Source organism: Mercurialis annua, linkage group LG3 (assembly GCF_937616625.2).
Source record: "Mercurialis annua linkage group LG3, ddMerAnnu1.2, whole genome shotgun sequence".
In the NCBI taxonomy this organism is placed as follows: Eukaryota; Viridiplantae; Streptophyta; class Magnoliopsida; order Malpighiales; family Euphorbiaceae; genus Mercurialis; species Mercurialis annua.
In genome coordinates, this window is record NC_065572.1 from 53,238,372 (window position 1) to 53,258,959 (window position 20,588).

The following is a 20,588-nucleotide window of genomic DNA, read 5'->3' on the forward strand; positions in this document are numbered from 1 at the left end:
TCATTCCTTGTTGAGTGATATGGACACTCAAACAACTCGTGCTTCACTACTTACGTAGTCTCTGTTGTCGTCTTCTGATTGTTATTTATTGTCGTGCTAAAAGCTTATTCCACTATCTGTTATCCTCTTTTGTCTCATTACTTCATTTCTCGTAGGAAGATTCTTTCGCTAACATTACTTATCATGGTTATCCATGAGGTAAATCCTCAGGACGTATCCTTATGAGGTCTTCACTTTTCTTGTAGGGCTTACTTAACCTTCTTCTTGCATCTTAATATCTCGTATACCTCTATATTCATTTGTATATCCATTGGTCTATTTCCTCTTCTTAAGCATGACGTACTATTCTTTGAAGCTTCCTATCTCCTCTTATTTCACATCAGTCTGTTTCATCTTTCATCCTTTATAATCTTGGATAACTATCTTTGTTATCCTATCCTTTACTCCCATTTACGATCATTGTTATTGTTAGTCTCACCTTATGTTTCTTTATACCACATTTCGTACTAGAGGGACAACAATTGTTGCCGCGTTGGAGTTTTACTCCCGATTTATTCGATGTACCTTGTTTACTCATTTCAGTGAGGATCCTTGATTCTTTCAACTTTTGTCGTCATATATTGCCTTTAACGGTGTCGTCACTGTTACCTTCGTCACGTATCGCGTATATCTCTCACTAATCTTTTAATTAGTTGATCCTTCCTTCTTTTAGTGAGTATGTCATTATCCGCCTCATGGTAGTCCATCTTTTGAAACTTAAATGTTGACCTTAGTATTAGCCCTTAGGTTATATTTATCCTTAACTTCTTATTTATTTTTAATTTCATTTTACCTAAGTTCTTCTTTCTTTCGTCGTCTTCTTAACGCTGATCGTCTTACGACTCTTAAGGATGCTTTTAGCATTCATCTTCACGATTCACTATTCTATTCCATTCTTCTTTTCTAATATCGTATCTTAGTTTGACTCTTAATTTCCAAACTATTTTTCTTTTCCATAGCGTGGTGTGAGGTTTATTCCTTATTATCTATAGTCTTGTTATTTTCACTTGTTACTTCACTCTTCTACCTATAACGTAGGTATATTCCTTCATGTCTCTTCCTTGACTTCTTGTTCCTAATCAACCAATAGGATTAATAGTCGTAATGTTATAACCCTATGGTACCTTTCTTGTGTTCCGTATTCATGTTCTTATCATACGCCTCGATTGTCTTTTATTGCATTCTTGTTATTCTTCTTCATTATACCTTGTATCTCTTGTATTCTTGTTTTAACATCTTTAACCTCAACTATCAATAGAGGATTGCGATCTATTCCGTTCAACTTATTCGATATGTTACGCTCTCGACCACTCACATATCCACTTATTGTACTCTTACTGACAACTTAACTGTCAGTGGATCCAATCCTATATCTCTGTCCTCTTCATCCTTCTTTGTTTCTATGTGTCTGCGACTACATAGAATTCCATTTCTCTAATCTCCTTGTCAACTCTCCACGTAACTTTTCTCTTTTCTTTTCCTCGATCACTCTTATCGAGTTCCTTGTGACATACGTTGGTTATCCGTACTTTCTTAATACTTATTACCTTAACTGGTCTCTTATTATCCATGACATGCGTTTAAATCCTCATATCTTATTATACATACCTCATCCTTCCTTCATTATTCGAGTTTGAAGCTTAAGACTCTACACTTCACATACGTTCGTTACGTTTATACCTTTCTTGATTTACTAATCCGCTTCATAATTGCAATCTTGTGATGAAAGTTCCAACTCCTAATTCACTTATTGCAGCACTTATCGTTTATCTCTCGATCTTTCTTATCATGCTTTTCAAATCACTACATTCTATGCGGACTTGATGTTAGCTATACTTTATTGATCCAATTCCATGCTCCGTACTTCATATTCTTGTCACTCGTCTACTTGGCTCGTCACTTTATCGACATATATCCATTATCGATATTCTTATGAAATCTACTTCACGTTCTCGGTTTGCCGATCGTAATGGTTAACACTTAGGTCACCGTCTTAGGGACATCGTGTTCCAGTGACAACTTGATCCAACGGTTCAATAAAGAGTTGTCACAGTTTTACTAACCTTTATGATTCGCTAATCATATCTATAGCTTATCACGTCGATGCATAGTAAACTATGCATGTTCCTTGCACTTTAATATGCACACGTCAATCTTTCAATTATATCTTCTTATATACTTCTTCTCTTATATCGCTGTTTAACATCTTTGACATCTCGTCAAAGAGATACTAACTTTCCAGCCTACCACTAATCAGGTATGCATCATTTTCCAACACATTCACGATTTTAGCTATACTCTAGCGCGTTAACTCGAAACTAAGTTCATATTCTAAAGGCATAACCTCTATGCTCTCGCAATTACACGTATTCATTTGCCTCATGGCCTTGATCGCAACTTGCTCGCGAGCATTTCACTTCTGTCACAGAGTTCTGGTCTAAGTATACTTACATAAAAACAAAACTCTTTCAAATAAAGCGTCTCGTTTCAAAATTTAAATCAAAATTACATTTAAATCTTAGCAAAATTGTGCACTAGGGTGATGACGTCTCTCATCCCCAAAGAGTTGCCACAGCTCACCTTTTTGTCTGAGCATAATGCATATGATGCATGTACTATTAATGCATGTATTCGTTTATTGTTCTTTTCATTAGCAATGTATGTAGTGATGCACTTCTATCAATGTCGTGGCATTTATCAATGACTATTACGGGTCTAGGCACAATTATGCTTTCAAAATCGTTTAAACAAAACAACTTTAGAAAGTTATAAAGTTTGAGTTTTGTAAGCCCTCTAGACCTTTAAACTCTGTATCCGGAAAGTTCTCTCACCTCTGAAGCTTTATACTTCTTCGTTATCCGCCTTCTGGCGTTTCAATCGATCCTCTCGATAGTATCCAGCCTAAATGTACCAAAACATGAACTGCCTCATCGTAGAATTTCATCTCCTCGAGGTTCCATCTAGATATGCATATCACGTATGCATATCTTATCGAAAACGAAATACGCGCGTGTATCTCATATACGTAAGTCACAACAACAAACAAGCACTTCACAAACCAATCAATTATAGTTATCATAATACATCAACGCAAACTACTTGGATCAGACAGAACTCAACTCGATAGCTGCAGTAGTTCCTAGGTCACTTAACTGACAAAATACATATTAGCAGAGGTAACTGGACCAACTGCTCTGATACCACAATTGTCACGACCCAAATTATTGAGCCGAGACCGGCGCTAGGGAATGGGAGTGGTTGCTCCGAAACCCGTAGCAAGCCTAAAACCGTTATAAATTTTTCGCGATTAAAACATATTACTATATACAATACGTTTTCAGAAATCTTCTTTAAATAATATAATTCAATTATTAAAACATCGTATTTCTTTTCTGAAAACATTCGCGAACAAATTCTTAGAAACCAGGGTCTTACCGAGCGATATCTCATATCCAGCACCGCCCTGTTTCTGATCACAAACATAACCAATTCCTCTTAAGGCAATTGGTACACAATTCAAACGGATAAAACGCCATCTTTATAAACAACTTACTTATATAATTATATCAGAGTTTACTTTTCAAATACCGTTTGAAATTAAATCATAAATCTTATTTTGACACCTACTGACTACTGCAGCTCTATAAAACTCGTACTTTGTGTAAGCCAAAAGGCTGCCGACACAAAGGAGATGGTCTGTCTGATCCGACTCCGGTCACCTGAAAGGAAACACTGTGAGGGGGTTAGTATTTTAGGAAATACTGAGTGAGCTTGCAAGTTACTAACGATATTAATATAAAAATATAACATCGCATCTCAAGAAAACAATAATATAAAACATATAAACAGGTATTTGATCCGTACGAAACTAATATCCTAGCATGCGAAACATCTCTCGAATAATCATATATCATTTAACCCAATCGTAAATATCAATTGCGAGTCCAACTCGCCGGTGGCCCAGCCACTAGATACGGGGACTCCAGACTACACCGTAGCCGAGTGCTCACTCGTATCAAAATCATATACCCAATCGTAAATTTCATAATCATCATCAGCTCCCAGCTGTGTCACATCATTTCTCAAATGCAAACACACTAGACTGACTCAATACTGGTGATCACACAGCCTATTGACACCCAATAGGTAGCTAGTTTCTTCGGATCGCATACTAGTTCTCGTATATAGAAACTAATAAAACATATGATATTTCAATCAATTGTATATAATGCGATGCGTGTAAACAGTATATATATTTATATAAAATAATTTTAATATATAATACGCGAAAGTAAAGTGCAACTCACAGTGACCGCTATCCCAAAACCGCATTATTATAATCCCGTAAACGTAAGCTCCATGCGTCGTTCTCGTAGCTATTCCAGCTCGGTAGCCTGGTAGCTCGTCGGTACGTCACTCACCTATTCACGTTACTCGTACGTTTAATTCATAAACGTAAACTGAATACTAAAATCCTAAGTTATAAACTTAGGTTAACACGATCCTATTCTATATATGTCTTTTAACTTTGATCGTGTTCTAATACTTAGTCGAGATACTTGTTATATCTCTTATCCATCAATTTCTAATCATAGGTTTCTTATATCTCGAAACCCTAATCGAATACGTCGTGTTCGATATCCAAATTTCTCGTTTTCGGGGTCCGTGTTTTCTTTTTGATGTCCGACACTCTTAAAGTCGGAAAACGGGGTCATAGCGGGGTGAAAATACCGTATAGGTGCTTCACATAAACTATGCGCCCGCATAGTCTTGTTGCGCGCCCGCGCAAAGTACTTGCGCGCCCGCGCAAGTTTGTTACGCGCCCGCGCAAGTTTGTTACGCGCCCGCGTAACATAGTTACGCGCCCGCGTAACATAGTTACGCGCCCGCGTAACATAGTTACGCGCCCGCGTAACATTGTTACGCGCCCGCGTAACATAGTTACGCGCCCGCGTAACATAGTTACGCGCCCGCGTAACTTAGTTACGCGCCCGCGTAGGATTCGTCCGCGGCCATTCCGACGTGCTACTAGCATAAAAACGCTCCAAACACATCCGAAATGCTTAATCTAAGCTCAAAACACTATAATCCAATTCTAATATCGATTAAAACGATATAATCGTTTCGTGGCCTAAAACTTCGAATCGATATAATTTAAAATATATCTGTTTAAACGGTAAAACGACAAGCTTACCGTGATTCGCCTCTGGAATACGATCAATTCGAGCTATTAAACGTCGGAAACGGACGAGAAACGGCGAAGCGGCGACGGATCGTAACGATCGTCATTTTTCTTTTATTTTCTCCTTTTGGAGACTTCATGCGCCTCTGCTCCTTCTTTCCTTATTCATAAGGAAATGTGTATATAAGCTTTGGCCAATTTATCTCTTTAACCCTTCATTTCTTTAACTTAACCCATTTCTCTTTTAAATTTTCTAATTTAACCAAATGGTTAAATTATTCTTTTAACTCGATTGCTTACGTATTATTTATATTCATATAAATAATACTAACTTAATATTATTATTTTCCGTCAAAATCTTTTAATTACTATTCTCGAGACTTAATTGGCTAATTTACACTTTAGCCCTTAAACTTCTCAAAAGTTGCAATTTAGCCCAAAACGCATCCGCGTCCAAATTTTAAAAGGTCTCCGATTGACCCGAAACTTTTACCAAAAATACTATAAAACATTTCGCGGACCTTGGCGAAATAATATCCCTTCGGGTTTTATATGGTTAAATTACCATTTTAGTCCATGTACTTTATTTTGCGACTTTCTTAACATTTTTCTTTTCTAATTCCAATTCCAATTTTAGAATTGGAATATAATATTAAATTCCTCGCAATAATCTTTTTCAAAACCGTCCTGCTAAAATTTTATACTTATCTTAATTTCTCGGAAATCCTTCCGATATCGCTACTCCGGCGATGCAACACTGGACACGTGGTCCAATTAAATACTTAAATATTTTGGGGTATTACACTTGCTACGGGTTTCGGAGCAACCACTCCCATTCCCTAGCGCCGGTCTCGATCCGGGAATCGGGCCGTGACAAAGGTGGTATCAGAGCAATGGTCGATTAATTGGGCCATTGCGTGAAAAAGTGATTTTTATTTTCGAAAAGAGAATCGAAAACTTTTGCAAAATGAAAAAAAATGTGATTTTATTTCGATGTGCGAATCGAAATTTTTAATGATGTGGCGTGATGTGAAAAGTTGAGTTGTTTATCGAGTTCCTATGAAGAAATGAATATCCCTAGGAAATCTACTGCAGCAAAATAGGAAATCGATGTCATGTCTTGACTAAGTTATCGTTTTTCAAAATTCCATTCCGTAGCATTCCCTAGGAATTGAATTTGTGATGTTGTGATTAAACGATAATGTGATTTTGTGATTGATTGCAATTATCTGAATTAATACTTGAGAATGTGATTTGGTGATTAATTGCAATTGTATGATGTGTTAATTGGGAATGTGATTTTGTGAATATTTGCAATTACGTGATTGATAATTGAGATTTGATTGGGTTATTGAAACCGAAAATTAATGGTGTAATTGCTATGTGAAAAATGTGCAAAGTGAGTATGTGATTTGATTTTTGCGCGGTGTATTGGTTGAACCGAGATGTGTTCGGTGATGGTGTGCAAATTGTGATTATGTGTGTTTAATGTGCACGGGATTTACATGGGTTTTATTTTGTGACAGTATGTCTAGATTTTCGGATAACATGTCACAAGGGAATCGGTATGTTGCGGATGCCGGATCGGTCAACGTGAATGTAGAGCAATTTTTAAGAAGCGTGACCCCGAAAACCGCAAATGCTGAAGTTGGTAGCAATGCTAATGGAAATGGCTTTCAATCGGAATCGGTTGGGTTGCAACCACCGAACCCTAGCTTTAGAGCCGATTGGTTCACCAAGGGAGTGGACAAATTTAAAGAGGCTAAGATGAATGCTATTGAGGCTAAGGAAAGGGTTGCCGAAGCTTTAGATGAGGTGGCTAGAACCGAGAGCCGTGAGAGGTATAGGTTTGTGTTGTTGGGAGGTTATCTCGATACTTTGACTAGGGGAAGCAAATCGGTTCAAGAGTACATGGAGGAATTCATGAGGTTTAATTCGGCGGTACCGGATTTGATGATGAATACGGATGATGTTCATTCCCGTTTTATCTATGGTTTAGGTGATGAGTTTTACGGATTGTTGAATGAGAGGGCAAGGACACTTCCGTACCTATACGGACGTGCGTTAGCATTAGAGGAGTATATGTTAGCCCGAGGAACACCACCGCAAGCGTATTTTTATCCCTATACCGAGAATCCTATTTTTGGAGCAATGATACCCGATGATGAGGAGCAAGAGGAGGATTCGGAAGAAGACCCGGAGGAGGATCCCGAGGAGTATGTTCCGTTGGATTAGGAGTGAGATTTAGATCTCGGGAGTAGCGACAGGTATTCTTTAAGATTAAGTTTCGTTTTAAGTTTAAAAGTTAGATAATTGGTAAATGAAAAATGATAGTATGATAAAATGAGTAGAAAATAGAAAAAAAAAATGAAGCATGAATGAAAAGATAAAATGAAAGTAGTAAAATATATTTACTCAACAAATTAGTAGTTGGAGTAATATAATATATATAAAAAAATATGGAGTATAAATCGGTGGTAGAGTGGAATGTGAAATTTTGTGGTAAATAAATAAAATAATGGAATAAGATATAGAGAAAAGGGCACTAGAAATCATAAGAGAAATTTGGGATTAAGAAAATCTTAATTATTCTCGGAGTACAAATCCAAAAGTAACTTACGAAAATTTTTCTATGAAATTTTAAAGTTTGTTTTAAAAACGGTATAGCAAGCTCGGACCCAACATAAAAGTATTTGGCATGCATGAAAAATTTTGAAAATGCATAAAGGTAATATTTACATTCATCATAAAAATAAATTTAAAAGAAAAAAAAAATGCAACTCCTTGATAGTGAGAGCCGTCATTATCCCGAGCTACGGTTATATTAGAAGTTATGAACGAAAATTTTATGTTTTCAAGAAAATGTTGTGTCGGCCAAAATTTTATAAAAATTGTAAAATTTTTAAGTGAGTAAAAACGGGCAAGTACTCCCGGAAATAATGAAAATTTTGTATAGATAAAATTTTATTTTGATTAAGTATGTCAAATTCTAAAAAAAATTAGAATAATGAGAATGGGTTATCCTAAAGAAAAATATATATATGATTTGGAAAGTCTATAAATAAAATAAAATAAAATAAAAGGTAATAAAAGATAGATTAATATAGACATTATGTGGTTATCCTAAGTGAATATAGGATAAATTGGTAGTTAAGAGATAACTAAAAGTTAGTTACACTTAACTATAGAAATCCCATGAAAATGTTAAGTTATGGAGTAGACTTCATTTTGTTGGTATGCTTAAGTTAAGACTAAGTATAGCCTTAGCAAGTGTGTTTTGATATGTGAGAATTCCGTAAAGGAAATGTTGTGGTATAAAAGGTAGGGTTACCTTTGAGTCAGAAAAAGTTCCGAGTTACGGAAATAGTAAAGAAAAGTATAAGGTATTTGAAAGTTGAAAAGAAAAAGGATTATGAAAATTCGAGGACGAATTTTTATAAGGGGGAGTGAATGTAATACCCCTAATTTTCAAAATATGGAATTTTTGAAAATGCGGTGAATCGGAAATTAGCGGCGGTAGAGTACCGGCTTAGAAATTAATTTTCGGTGTTTAAATGCGTGTGATTGATTTATTTGTGATGTTTGATTAATTATTTAAATGTTTACGTGTGCATGGCTACGAAAATTGATTTATTGTGCATGGTTGGCATTTTTGTAATTTTCGGCCATTAAATGATAAAAATCGATTTAAATAATTAAAACGTTAAAAAAATTAAACTATAAATATATTTGCTCGAGATTTGATCCTATAAGAGATTAATTTAGTCCGGAAACGTTTTTCGAGAAAGATTTTACGGAACTTCGAAAACCATAAAAATAAATTAATTAAGTTAGACTAGCTTAACTTGGAGAGAAAGAAATTGGATGGGAGATGACACATGTAGGACACTTGGCATCATGCATGTAGTGAGAGTTATGACTAAGAGTGGTTCTAATGATTGAGAGTAAAAAAGGTAATTTAGACCCCACAATTTTTCAACCTAAAATGCTATAAGTGGAAATCTTTTCTTCTCCATTTTCTTAGGAGTAAAAAAATATTGTTAGAGAAAAACCAAAAGTCCCTTTCTTCCTCTACTCTTATTGCCGAACCAAACTCTAAGAAAAAAACAAACTCCATTAAATTTTTATAACTCAAGCTTTTAAAAGGTAAGAATAAAAGCTTCTTTAAATTAATTCTTTGTGAATTTCTTGATGGGATATTCTATTTCTTCTTCTTTTTCTTTTTTAAAGCTTTGTGCTTGAGTGGGAGGTTTTATTCAAAGTTTTTAAAATATGATCTTTCTTTTAAAATGTGGATTTTTAAGAGGATCAAATATTTGGGTGTTGTTCATTTTTGAAAAATTTAGGTTTTAACAAAATTTTGGTTCAAGAGTTTAAAACTTGCATGCAATCATGGATTGTAGTTTTAAAGGGTGAATAAAACTTGGGTAAAGATTGGCTTTTAAAGATTTAAATTTTTTAAAGTAGTTATGTTTTAAATTTTGTTCCAACTTGAACAAGTTTTGTAAGCTAAGTTTAAAAAGCTGGAAATTTATATTTTGAGTGTTAAAAGGTTGATTCTTGAGAAAATTAAGGGTTTTAAAAAGAAGAATTTAAAGGGTTAAATTTGTGGTGTTATGAGCCGAATATTTTCATAAATATTCATGAAGTAGGGTTTTAAAATTTCATGTTTTAAATGTAGTATATTGTTTAAGAAAAATTTGGTGGTTTTAAAGTTCAAAGTGTGGAAATTTAATATTTTTCTTTGAAACCGAAAACAAAGAAATTAAAGAATAATTATGAGATAAATTATTTTGGGGTTAAAATTTGTTAAATGGGTGAGCATATGTGGAATGTAGTTGAGATTTTAAAATATAGATTTTTGGGTAATTTATTTGAAATTGCCGAATTATATGATGATTGTTTTTTCCATTTTTATTTTGATATGCTTATTAGAATTTTTGCATGATTATCTAGGTTGTGTTAGATGATAAATTGAAATGTGATTCATGGTAGAAATTTATGAAATGTGTTAGTGAAATTTTGACTTGGCCGAATATGTTTCCAATATTGTATGTTTAATTTGTGAAAATTATTTGGTGGGTATTTGGTGAAATTGTATGTATGTGATTTACATGTAAACTTGAATGTTATTGGTATGAAAAATGCTAGATAAATGGTGTAGATAGTAAATTGCATGAAATGGTGTAAAAATATGCCTAGCATGCAAATATTTAAAAATGTGTTTGAATAATAAATTGTTGTTGGCCGAATAAATGAAAAATGAAAATAAATAATTTTTATTGTTTAAATGGCATGATTTATTTGATGATTAAATGTTAATTGAGATTATGTTTACATGTTATGTGGGTTAAATGTTTGAAATGCTAAATTTTGACTAGAAGCCGAATTAGTCCATGACTTAAAAGAAATTATACTTTTAAATTTCTTGATTAATTGTTGAGTTAATAAGCATGCCATAGAAATGTTTATTTGTTAAAAATTATGATATATGGTGATTTGGTGTGGTGGCCGAATAGTTGGCTATTTGGTGTTTGATTGTTTAAATTGTTAATAATGTGAGTTAGTATTGGGATATTTAATCAAGTGTGGATTAAATATTTTTGGTAGAGTTAAATTTCATTTATTTGAAATTGATTGGCTAAATTTTGGTATAGGTGGTAGAGAGGGGTGGTGGTCGGCGAACCACTACCGGCCGGTAAACGGAGCACGGTGTCTCTGTTTAACCGAGCCAAGATTTGGTCGGGTTGAAACCGAACCAATATGGACCGGGGCCAAGTGGGGCCAAAACCGTAAATTAGATCCCGGATTTAGAACTTTGGACTTTTATTTAGACTTAACTAAATAATTTGGACCCAAAGTTAAAAACTAAAAGGTAAGTAATAAAAAAAAAATGGATTAAAAGGACTAAAATGTAAGATTTGAAAGTATAAGGACTAGTATGTCCTAAATGGAATTTTGGTGGGTTTGAAAGGCATTTGAGGCCTTGATTTGTTTTAAATGGAAGATTTTAAGTTTTAAAAATTTTAATTTGGGCTTAGACCCAAAAGATTTGTATTTTTAAATGGGTAAGAATTAATTAGTTAGATATAAACTAATTAATGTTTTATTTAATTAAAATTGGAAAATTTTAATTAAAGGATGTATATATGTATATATTATTTTTATAAAAGAGGATTTGAAATAAGGGTATTTTGGAGTATGGAAATTAATAAGGTCCGAATATTATTTTCAAAATATGGGAATTTTTCCTAAAGGGTAAAATGGTAAAATTTACCTAAGGATTTAGAATGGACCAAATTATGAAATTTAATTGAATTCCTAAGATTGAACCCGATACGTAGTGTATGTACGGGCCACGATGGCGATCGTGATAATTAGTGGGAAACGTTTTGATTATCAAACGTTTATAGAATTGACGAAAGGTCAATCTCGGAATGTGATGCATTCACGGGGCGTTGAATGAATAATCGCCGAGGAGCTAAGTGTGGATTAGCATGCGTAAATAATTGTGGAACGACAGTCTGTGAGTTTGCATTATTACATGCATACATTAAAGTAATAAAATTACTATTATTACTTTAATGTGAAAATTAATGTCATAAAGCATTTTAAATATATCATATATTATTTTGAGTAAATAAAATTATTATGGAATGAGTTTACGAAACGTGCCATCCTATTGGGCTATAATAGGACTATGTGATCACTAGTTATTGCATGCATATTTATTTTTATGTAAAGTGGAATGGGCTGTGTGAATCTAGACGACGGTCTAGAAGTCTGAGACGACGGTCCAGACGTTGCGGGAGAGATTCTAAGACGACGGTCTAGAACCCCGAACAAGTTAACGGCGACAGAACGATAGAGTTCGGCCGATTGATTTAAGGACTAACGGCGTCATGGAACTTTAAATGTTATCGGTCGTTGAGTTCATGAGAAAAGTTGGAAACAATCTAAAGAAAGGTTTAGAACTGTAAAGGATAGTGGAAAATAAACTAGAGTCGAGTGAATCTACGGGTTCAGCCGACTAGTTTATTAAACTAAGTCTGAAAGGAGACTTAGAGGAAAATGGATTAAAAATGGCATTTCATTTAAAAGTTTTACGTTTCTGTGATTGAACCGGTAGTAAATATTTAAATATATCTATTTTATAACGTGTTAAATTATTTAATGTGTGTTTGTAAGATGTCAACTCACCAGTTAATCTGACCCCGTTGTTGTACCAATTTTTCAGGTACGTAGACTGTCATTTTGGCGAGACTTCATATTCTTGATCCGTGAAGTCTCTATTTTGGCGTTGTGGTATTTTGTAAATATTCCTATATTAGCACTGCAGTAGAAATGTCTAGATAGACGGAACTCTTTAGCATGCTTTTATTTGCGATGAACTGCCACGTTATTACTCTGTTTAATTATCATCGCTTTATTGTTATATATATATATATATATATATATATATATATATATATATATATATATATGCATGCTTGTTATGGTTATTTTGCGATGCCTCTCGGGTATTTGAGATACCGAGATAAATGTGGAAAACAGTAATGAAACTGTTGGCATCGAGACGAAATGTCTATGTGGGCCCGACGTGGCATAAATGTGATTTGCATGTCTTACCCTAAAACGTTTTGGAAAAGGGTTACGATAATTGACATGTTGTGAAAATGGAAAAGAGGTTCCGTGAAACGGTTGACCGAATGTTAATGTTTCGGAATTGAAAATGTATGATTTTATTCCGCGAAAAATTTATAGTGAATTTCGAAACAAATTAATATGAGATAACTTTTTCAAGAAAAGTTAAATTGTTTTTAATGGGAAAAATGGATTTTATTTACTACGGGTTTCGGAGCAACCACTCTCATTCCCTAGCGCCGGTCTCGATCCGGGAATCGGGTCGTGACACAATAACACCTTTGTTAGAGTACCTACGAGCATTGGTTCAAGAATGGACATATACAAATAGGTTCTCAGCCATGTCAACCTTCACAAGCGTTTCAAAAAGAGCTGAAAACATGCTACATGAAAACTACATTGATTCGCTGAAAATGAAGGTCAGATTTACTTGTTATATATCCTAATAAAATGTGTGTGCATTTTGGTGTATGCCCTTATTTTATATTTGTTTCTTTTGTGTTCATTAACATGTGTCGGCTTTAATTAATTCTTGCTGTTTATGATATAATGAGTGTCCAGTTTGGATTTTTGTAGCTTAACAGTAGCTTAGCAGTGACTTTTAAATAGATTTTTTTGTAATTTTAAACATTAATCGTAACTGATCTTAAATTGCAGGTATCAAAATCAACTGATCAACTAAGTACGGTTTATGAACATAACCTGATATTCACAGTAGATTTGAAAGAAAAAATTTGTACTTGTAGAAGATTTCAAATGGACAAACTTCCGTGTCCACATGCCATGGCATTACTAAAAGAGCTACACCAAGAGCCTTACAGGTACTGTTCAGAATACTTTGGAAAAGAAATGATGTTAAAAACTTATGAAGGGATAGTATATCCAGTTGACAATCAAAACTTGCCTAGCATACTAACAAATGTTACAGAGAAAATAGTCCTGCCGCCACATGGAAAAACCAAGTCAGGAAGACCAAAGAAGAGGAGAATTAAAGGGCCATGCGAATCTACAAATCAGAACAAATGCAGCAGGTGCGGAGTTTACGGACACAACAGGAAAACGTGCCAAAATGCCCCAAAAAAAATTGATTTTAATCCTTTAGTTATTTGATTTTTTTTAAATACATTATGATTTTATGATTCAAATTCAAACAAGAATATGAAATTATTATTCAATAAATACACAATTCAAAAATATCTTATGTTTTTTTATTTTTATTTAAAGATAGCAATTAATGAATTACAAGTAAAACCATATGAAAAACACATATGACTATGGTTTTCACTATAAGTATTATTTAAGTAGCTTTTGGTCAGCTCATTAGTAGCTCATTAGTATCAGGTCTTGGAAAAGGTTTAAATTTACCTTATGATAAGTCTTTATGTTAAAAAAATGTTAAAATAATGGACTTCTTTTCATAAGTAAGCAACTATATTAAATATTTATTAGATACATTTTGATTAGATCATCAAATTCAAATTAAAAAATAAATTTATTGTACAATTATAAAAAAAATCTAAACAGCTTTATGGTAGCTCATGAGCACCTACAAATTCAAGCAGCTTTATGGTAGCTCATGAGCAGCTTTTTGGTAGCTCAATAAACTAGAATCATAAATATTTCATAAGATGTGAAAATATATAAAAATTTAAAATTAGAGTATAAAGATCTGAACATAACATAATAGAAAGAAAAAATCCAACAAATTTCATATTTTTAGACAAAGTATCATAATTCATATTAAAAAATCACTTATTCTCTATTTTGATAATCTTCCTTTTCCCCCTGCCTTGTTCAACCTTTGATTCAGCTCCAATGTCTTTAATCTCTGCTTTGATCTTCTTCCTTTTCCCTCATCCTTCTTCTACAATTGGTGCAGCTTGAGTATTGGTTACCTCCATTGGTGGTTGTTTTGACAGTGCATGAGCATACAACAAAGCACAATATCTAGACCTCATATTTTCAATCGAGATACGCAAAGGCACCTTCCTCCCTTCGATGATGTACTCAGCAAATGTAGCCACGAATACACCACAATCACTACATATAAAGAAGAAACATAATATAATCACCAAGTTGTATCACAAAAAGAAAAAAATCAAATTACAATATCATAAACACAACCATAACATAAACAGCGCATAATAACATGTAACCAGAACATTTAATCAAATTTAGGAGAAAACGCTACTCATTCATATGCATTAAAAGAGAAATAAATGAATGAATGAAAAACACAAACATAAATATTTACCTGTCAGATTGTGTTGGTAAGCCATCAACTTGAGACAAAGCAAAAGGTTCAAATTTGGTTTTGCCAACATAAGCAGGAGAAGACAAATCAATAGCTTTGATAGACGATAGTAAATTGCCCATGACTAACACCCTTGGAATCAGGACACAATACCCCATAACCACTTCAGCCGCCGTTCGGTTGAGAATAGGTGACTTTTTAGAGTTGTATATATAAATGCACCTATCCTTGAATGATAAACGCGCCAATATCCAATGCCAACTATTTCCCACATGAATAGGAAATAAAACGTCGCCAACTTCACTCCAAGGAGTACCAATAAGAATCTTCTTACCCCGCATATAATCAAAAATCAAAGAGTCCCCTTTCAAAAACTTTTCAGCATTAGAAGTCGACAAATATGAAGCATACAACTTTGCATGCGTCTATCAAAAATATTGTCAGCAGTGGTGCACCTCACATTAGGCCTCGACTTTTGCTTCTCCCTCAAAAAATAAAACAGCACGTCTATATGCTGAAAATATAAATTAAAATTTGCAAATAACTTATCAGTAAATTACAAGTAAATTAGTTTTATTTACTAAAAGTAAGAGTAGTAAAAAAACTCACAGAACATGATAAAGGCAGACCACTGTAGTTCAGAAAGAGAACCATGTTTTTTTGCTTATTTGATCAACATACATCTCAAAGGGAGGTGCAATCTCATTGTCCTCAGGAGAATAGTGCTTGTACATAAAAAATAAAAAATAACATTATTAAAATAAGTCACAAATATATTTTACAAAAAAAAAATTATAGATAAAAATATATTTACCTGTTTTTCTCTTTAAATCCTTTCCCAAGCCATAAATCAAACTCAATTTGCTTGCAAAAATCAAATGATGCATCAATATCATTTAAAACTGGAGCAGCATCATGTACTACAGCAGTCAGATTTGCATGAACGAGGTTGGCATTCTAAAGAGGCAAAAACAAACAATTTAAAGAATCAATAAATAAAAAACAACAAACTGACAAGCAACAAAATAAATAAAATTAACAAAATTAAAATAAAAAAATACCAATTTTGAGGGTAATGACTCTGAAACAGTCTCAGCCAATACATGACTCGGATGTTCACGAGCAGACGTGCACTGAGTATTCTAAAAGAGAAAAAAAAATACATGTAATAATTAATAATTAAGTAACCAACAAAGGAAAAAAATATATTAAATTTATCAAAAAAATACCGAGGCAGAGGATAAAGTCTTTGAAACAACACCAACAGTTTCAAGGCTTCGATTTGAACAAGCACCCTTGTTCTCAAAATTCTTAAAAAAGGATAAAAATTTAACAAAAATAGATATTAAACAACTACTAAGAAAAACATAATAAACTGCTAAGCAACCAATAATAAACTGTTTTAGTAAAAAAACAACACATGATGAAAAAACTATATTAAATTTATCAACAAATACCGAGGCAGTGGATAAAGTCTTTGAAACAACACCAACAGCTTCAAGGCTTCAATTTGAACAAACACCCTTATTTTCAAAATTCAAAAAAAGCACAAAATTTTAACAAAAACAGATATTAAACAACTATTAAGGAGAACATAATAAACTGCTAAGCAACCAATAATAAACTGTTTTAGTAAAAAAACAACACATGATGAAAAAACTATATTAAATTTATCAAAAAATACCGAGGCAGAGGATAAAGTCTTTGAAACAACACCAACAGCTTCAAGGCTTCGATTTGAACAAGCACCCTTGTTCTTAAAATTCTAAAAACGAGACAAAAATTTAACAAAAACAAATATTAAACAACTACTAAGAAAAATAGAAAAAATTGCTAAGCAGCCAATAATAAACTGTTTTAGTAAAAAAAACACATGATAAAAAAATATACTAAATTTATAAACAAATATCGAGGCAGATGATAAATTATTTGAAACATTAACAGCTTCAAGGTTTGGATTTGAACAACCACCCTTGTTCTCAGCAATCTAAAACGAGAAAAAATTTGATAAAAACATATATTAAACAACTACTAAAAAAAACTTAATAAACTGCTAAGCAACCAATAATAACCTATTTAGTAAAAAAACAACACATGATAAAAAAAATAAAAGTAAAGTACCTCAAAAGCATCTAAACACATAGTTGCAGCGATAATTTCAGGATGATTTCTATTGTCACTAGATAAACATGCCATATCTTTCTGCAAGGATTGAAATGTACACAAATATAAAGAAATAACAAAAAAAAAATAACTAACAAGGTACCAGATGTATACTAAAAAAATTATATAAATTGCATATAAGGTACCTTTTGTGATTTTATTTTCTCAACTGCAATTGTAGCAGAAGAAATAATTTCGTCAAAAGTGGCAGCATCCATTTCATCGATATTGCATTCTACATCCTTTAAAATCGTATCGTTGTTGCATTGTGCATCCTTTAACGTCTTATCGATGTTGCATTCTGCAGCCTTTTCGATTTCAGGCTCAACTTCATCACTAGAAACTTTATCAAACTCATTTTCTGCTTCATTAACTTGAGATAAATTAGTTTGATCTTCTTGCTCAACCTCCTTTTTATTCTCTACTGCTGTATCATCCTCCGTCAAATTATTCCTTTTTCCACAATAGGCTGCACAATATTGCGATTGATCACCTATATAATAATATAAGTTTGTCGTTTCATATTAGTACATCACTATGTTGCTTAAAAAATTGATACAAATACATATTAGCTTAATTATTTTACCTTAAACGATATATCCTCCTCCTTGTCATCAGACCCATTATCACTAATTGAAGCTCCATTATGCTGTTAAAATAAACAAAAAGGAGAAAAAATCAGTAAATAAATACTAGTTAAATTAAGCATATCATAAGTAGTTTGGATGTGAAATGTAAGTAGTTTAAAGGTATATCAGTAGTAGTTCAAAAGTAGATTGCAAATTTTAACAAAAAAATTACTTACAAAGTTTGTCTGCTCTTCAATTACATTTGAGCTCTTCTTGATTGAATCAAGAACTTTAAAAAGATTAGTAAACTGAAGAGTCACATAATTTTTAAAGCAGCTCAAATCTTCCACAATTTTATTTTGAGAAGAAACCACCGTCTGCAGCTCTTTCTCAAAATGATCAAGATGCGATCTTTTCTTTGGTAAAGCTGAAGATGATGCCTTACCACCTTGATACTCAGCTTTATCATCTTCTGAATCAGATAAATTCTCGCTCATCTCCTTCTTCTTATCCTTTCCCTTGATAAAAAAATGAGATAAGTCCAACTTATTCATCTCCTCAACAGAAGGAGTGATTTTCCTCAACTTCATCTGTACAATGAAAAAGAATAAAAATAAAAAATAAGAAAATATAGATTGTATAATTTTTATTTTTAAAAAAAGACAACACTAACCTGTTTTCCACTCAAAGAGAAGAAAGGCTTCTCCAATTCCGCAACGCCAGGATTATTGTCAACTTTCCATCTCAAAATCCTTGGGATAGCATCGCCATTCTCCAAAATTGCAAGGTTATTGACCGCGACAGGGCAACATTCATAGAACCAACATTGCAAGGCATAAATGAAAACAGCCAGCCAATAAAACGGGATTTTACCTTCTTCTTCTTCAAATTGCTTACTTTTCCCTTTCAACTTATCCTTTAAATCATCTATCCCACAATTAGAACAATCTAGTCCCCATGGAAATTCATTGCACTCACTTGACTCAATTATGTTAAGGTTGACTATGGAAACACGTTTTACGTTTTGAGACGAAAACAGAAACACATCAAGAAAATACAAAATTGCTATTTTAACTCCATCTTCCGGACTAGACCATCTCCTAGTGACAAAAAAAATCCTCTAAGGCTTGCTTATTAAAACAGCTAAGGTCCTTAAAATATTTGTCAAAGATCCCATCATATGTGTTTCTAAACCTAAGTTTACTAATATCTCCATGACATTTCAAACCTGTAACTAAGGCAAACTCATCAATCCCAAATTTCAGTCTCACTCCCCCAATATTAAACCACAATTCATTTGCATTCGGTTGGTTAAGCAACCTCAATAAAAGGAAATGCAAAACTTGTGTTTGAACCTTAAAAACTGGCATATCAAGAAAATAACCAAAAGGATTCTTTCTAAACAAATCTAACTCAACATCATTCAATTTGGTTTTTAATTTTAAAATGGGATCATGATTTAAAGTAGTTTGCACTTTTGCTACAAACCATTCATCAACAGGTATAGCATATTGCCAAATCTGGAAAAGAAACCAACATAAAAACATATACAAATAATCAATCACACAATGCTCAATTATTTGTAAACTAAACATACAAAGTCATATTTGTAGCATATTTTATTACAAAAAAACACTGACCTTAGGCTGATTATCAACATCAGTAAGTGTTTTCTTCGAATTACTTCTTAAACCAGCACGATTTCCATCTTTTCTTGTCTCACTGACTTCATCTTTCCTTGGTGTGACTTTTTTTTATGTTTAGACACTGACTTTAATACCATTTTCCTGAAATATATTGCCAATAATCTAAAAAGTCAATAACTTCTGTCATACTAATTGTGAAATTTGGATCATAAAGCAAGTAAAGAGATCACCAAAAACAAAGGCATCAAAAAACAGTTTACTTTAAAAACATTATATTAATAAGTCAAAAAACTAACACATTCCATGTAAAATATGTTAAATATATTCACTTATAATATACATAAGGAAAAATATGAAAAAAACATACTTATATACTGTCAATTTAATCTTAACCTAATGTCAAACAGCTGTCAATATACAGTCAAACAACTGTTAAGCCACAGACATAAAGTACCCTTTTCGAAATCACTATAGTAAAAAATGTAATGTAAGGAAGAATGTACAAATTACTTAACAAATGAAAACTGAACATAAAAACATAAAATTACAAATAAACAATGAAATTAGATTAAGAATATAACATCTGGCGTACAAAAATTCTGAAAATACTTTTAATAAAATGAGAAAATAATGAAGAAAAACACATTTTAAAGTTTGAAATTAATGAAGCAGGATTAAAAAACAGCATCAAAAACAAAATATACTACTAATCATTTAAATAACAGAAACGCTAATTAAACATAAAAGACAATCTGTTCAAGCACAACCTTTAGTGATCAAATGAACAACTTACTTAGACTCCAAAAACCGTCAATTCCTTGTTCCACAAAAGCACAAAAAAAACTTCTGCTGATAGCGAACGGTTGCGTCACGTCAACAAAGCCAATTTACAAATTTTCCTAAAAACGTTATAAATAAAAAACACAAATGAGAAAAACAAACAAAGGTATAAAAAATTGCAGCAAATAAAAATGTACTCTGATAAAATAAATATAACATGTAATAAAAATAAAAAAGAAAAGCAACAATGTTCATACTAAGATAACATTCAATCATATCTGTAAATGATTCAATCAATCTACCAATCATTA

At 32.7% G+C, this 20,588-nt stretch overlaps 3 protein-coding genes across 3 annotated transcripts; 1 reads left to right on the top strand and 2 right to left on the bottom strand.

The window, feature by feature from the left end:
• The first annotated feature begins 13,206 nt into the window (after positions 1-13,206).
• On the top strand, positions 13,207-14,473 carry LOC126672631 (uncharacterized). The gene is made up of 3 exons (XM_050366584.1): positions 13,207-13,284; positions 13,523-13,896; positions 14,428-14,473. Exons 1-3 carry the CDS (start codon positions 13,207-13,209, stop codon positions 14,471-14,473), a joined length of 498 nt encoding a protein of 165 aa, XP_050222541.1.
• Positions 14,474-14,603: 130 nt separating this feature from the next.
• LOC126671241 (uncharacterized) lies at positions 14,604-15,627 on the bottom strand. The gene is made up of 2 exons (XM_050364995.2): positions 15,120-15,627; positions 14,604-14,905 (listed from the first exon to the last, which is right to left on the bottom strand). Exons 1-2 carry the CDS (start codon positions 15,458-15,460, stop codon positions 14,719-14,721), a joined length of 528 nt encoding a protein of 175 aa, XP_050220952.1. The 5' UTR covers positions 15,461-15,627; the 3' UTR covers positions 14,604-14,718.
• Positions 15,628-17,742: 2,115 nt separating this feature from the next.
• LOC126672634 (uncharacterized) lies at positions 17,743-19,456 on the bottom strand. Its single transcript, XM_056105045.1, has 5 exons — positions 19,445-19,456; positions 19,046-19,371; positions 18,525-18,951; positions 18,088-18,441; positions 17,743-17,931 (listed from the first exon to the last, which is right to left on the bottom strand). The coding sequence occupies exons 1-5, from the start codon at positions 19,454-19,456 to the stop codon at positions 17,860-17,862; spliced, it is 1,191 nt and encodes a 396-aa protein (XP_055961020.1). The 3' UTR covers positions 17,743-17,859.
• Between the last annotated feature and the right edge of the window lie 1,132 nt (positions 19,457-20,588).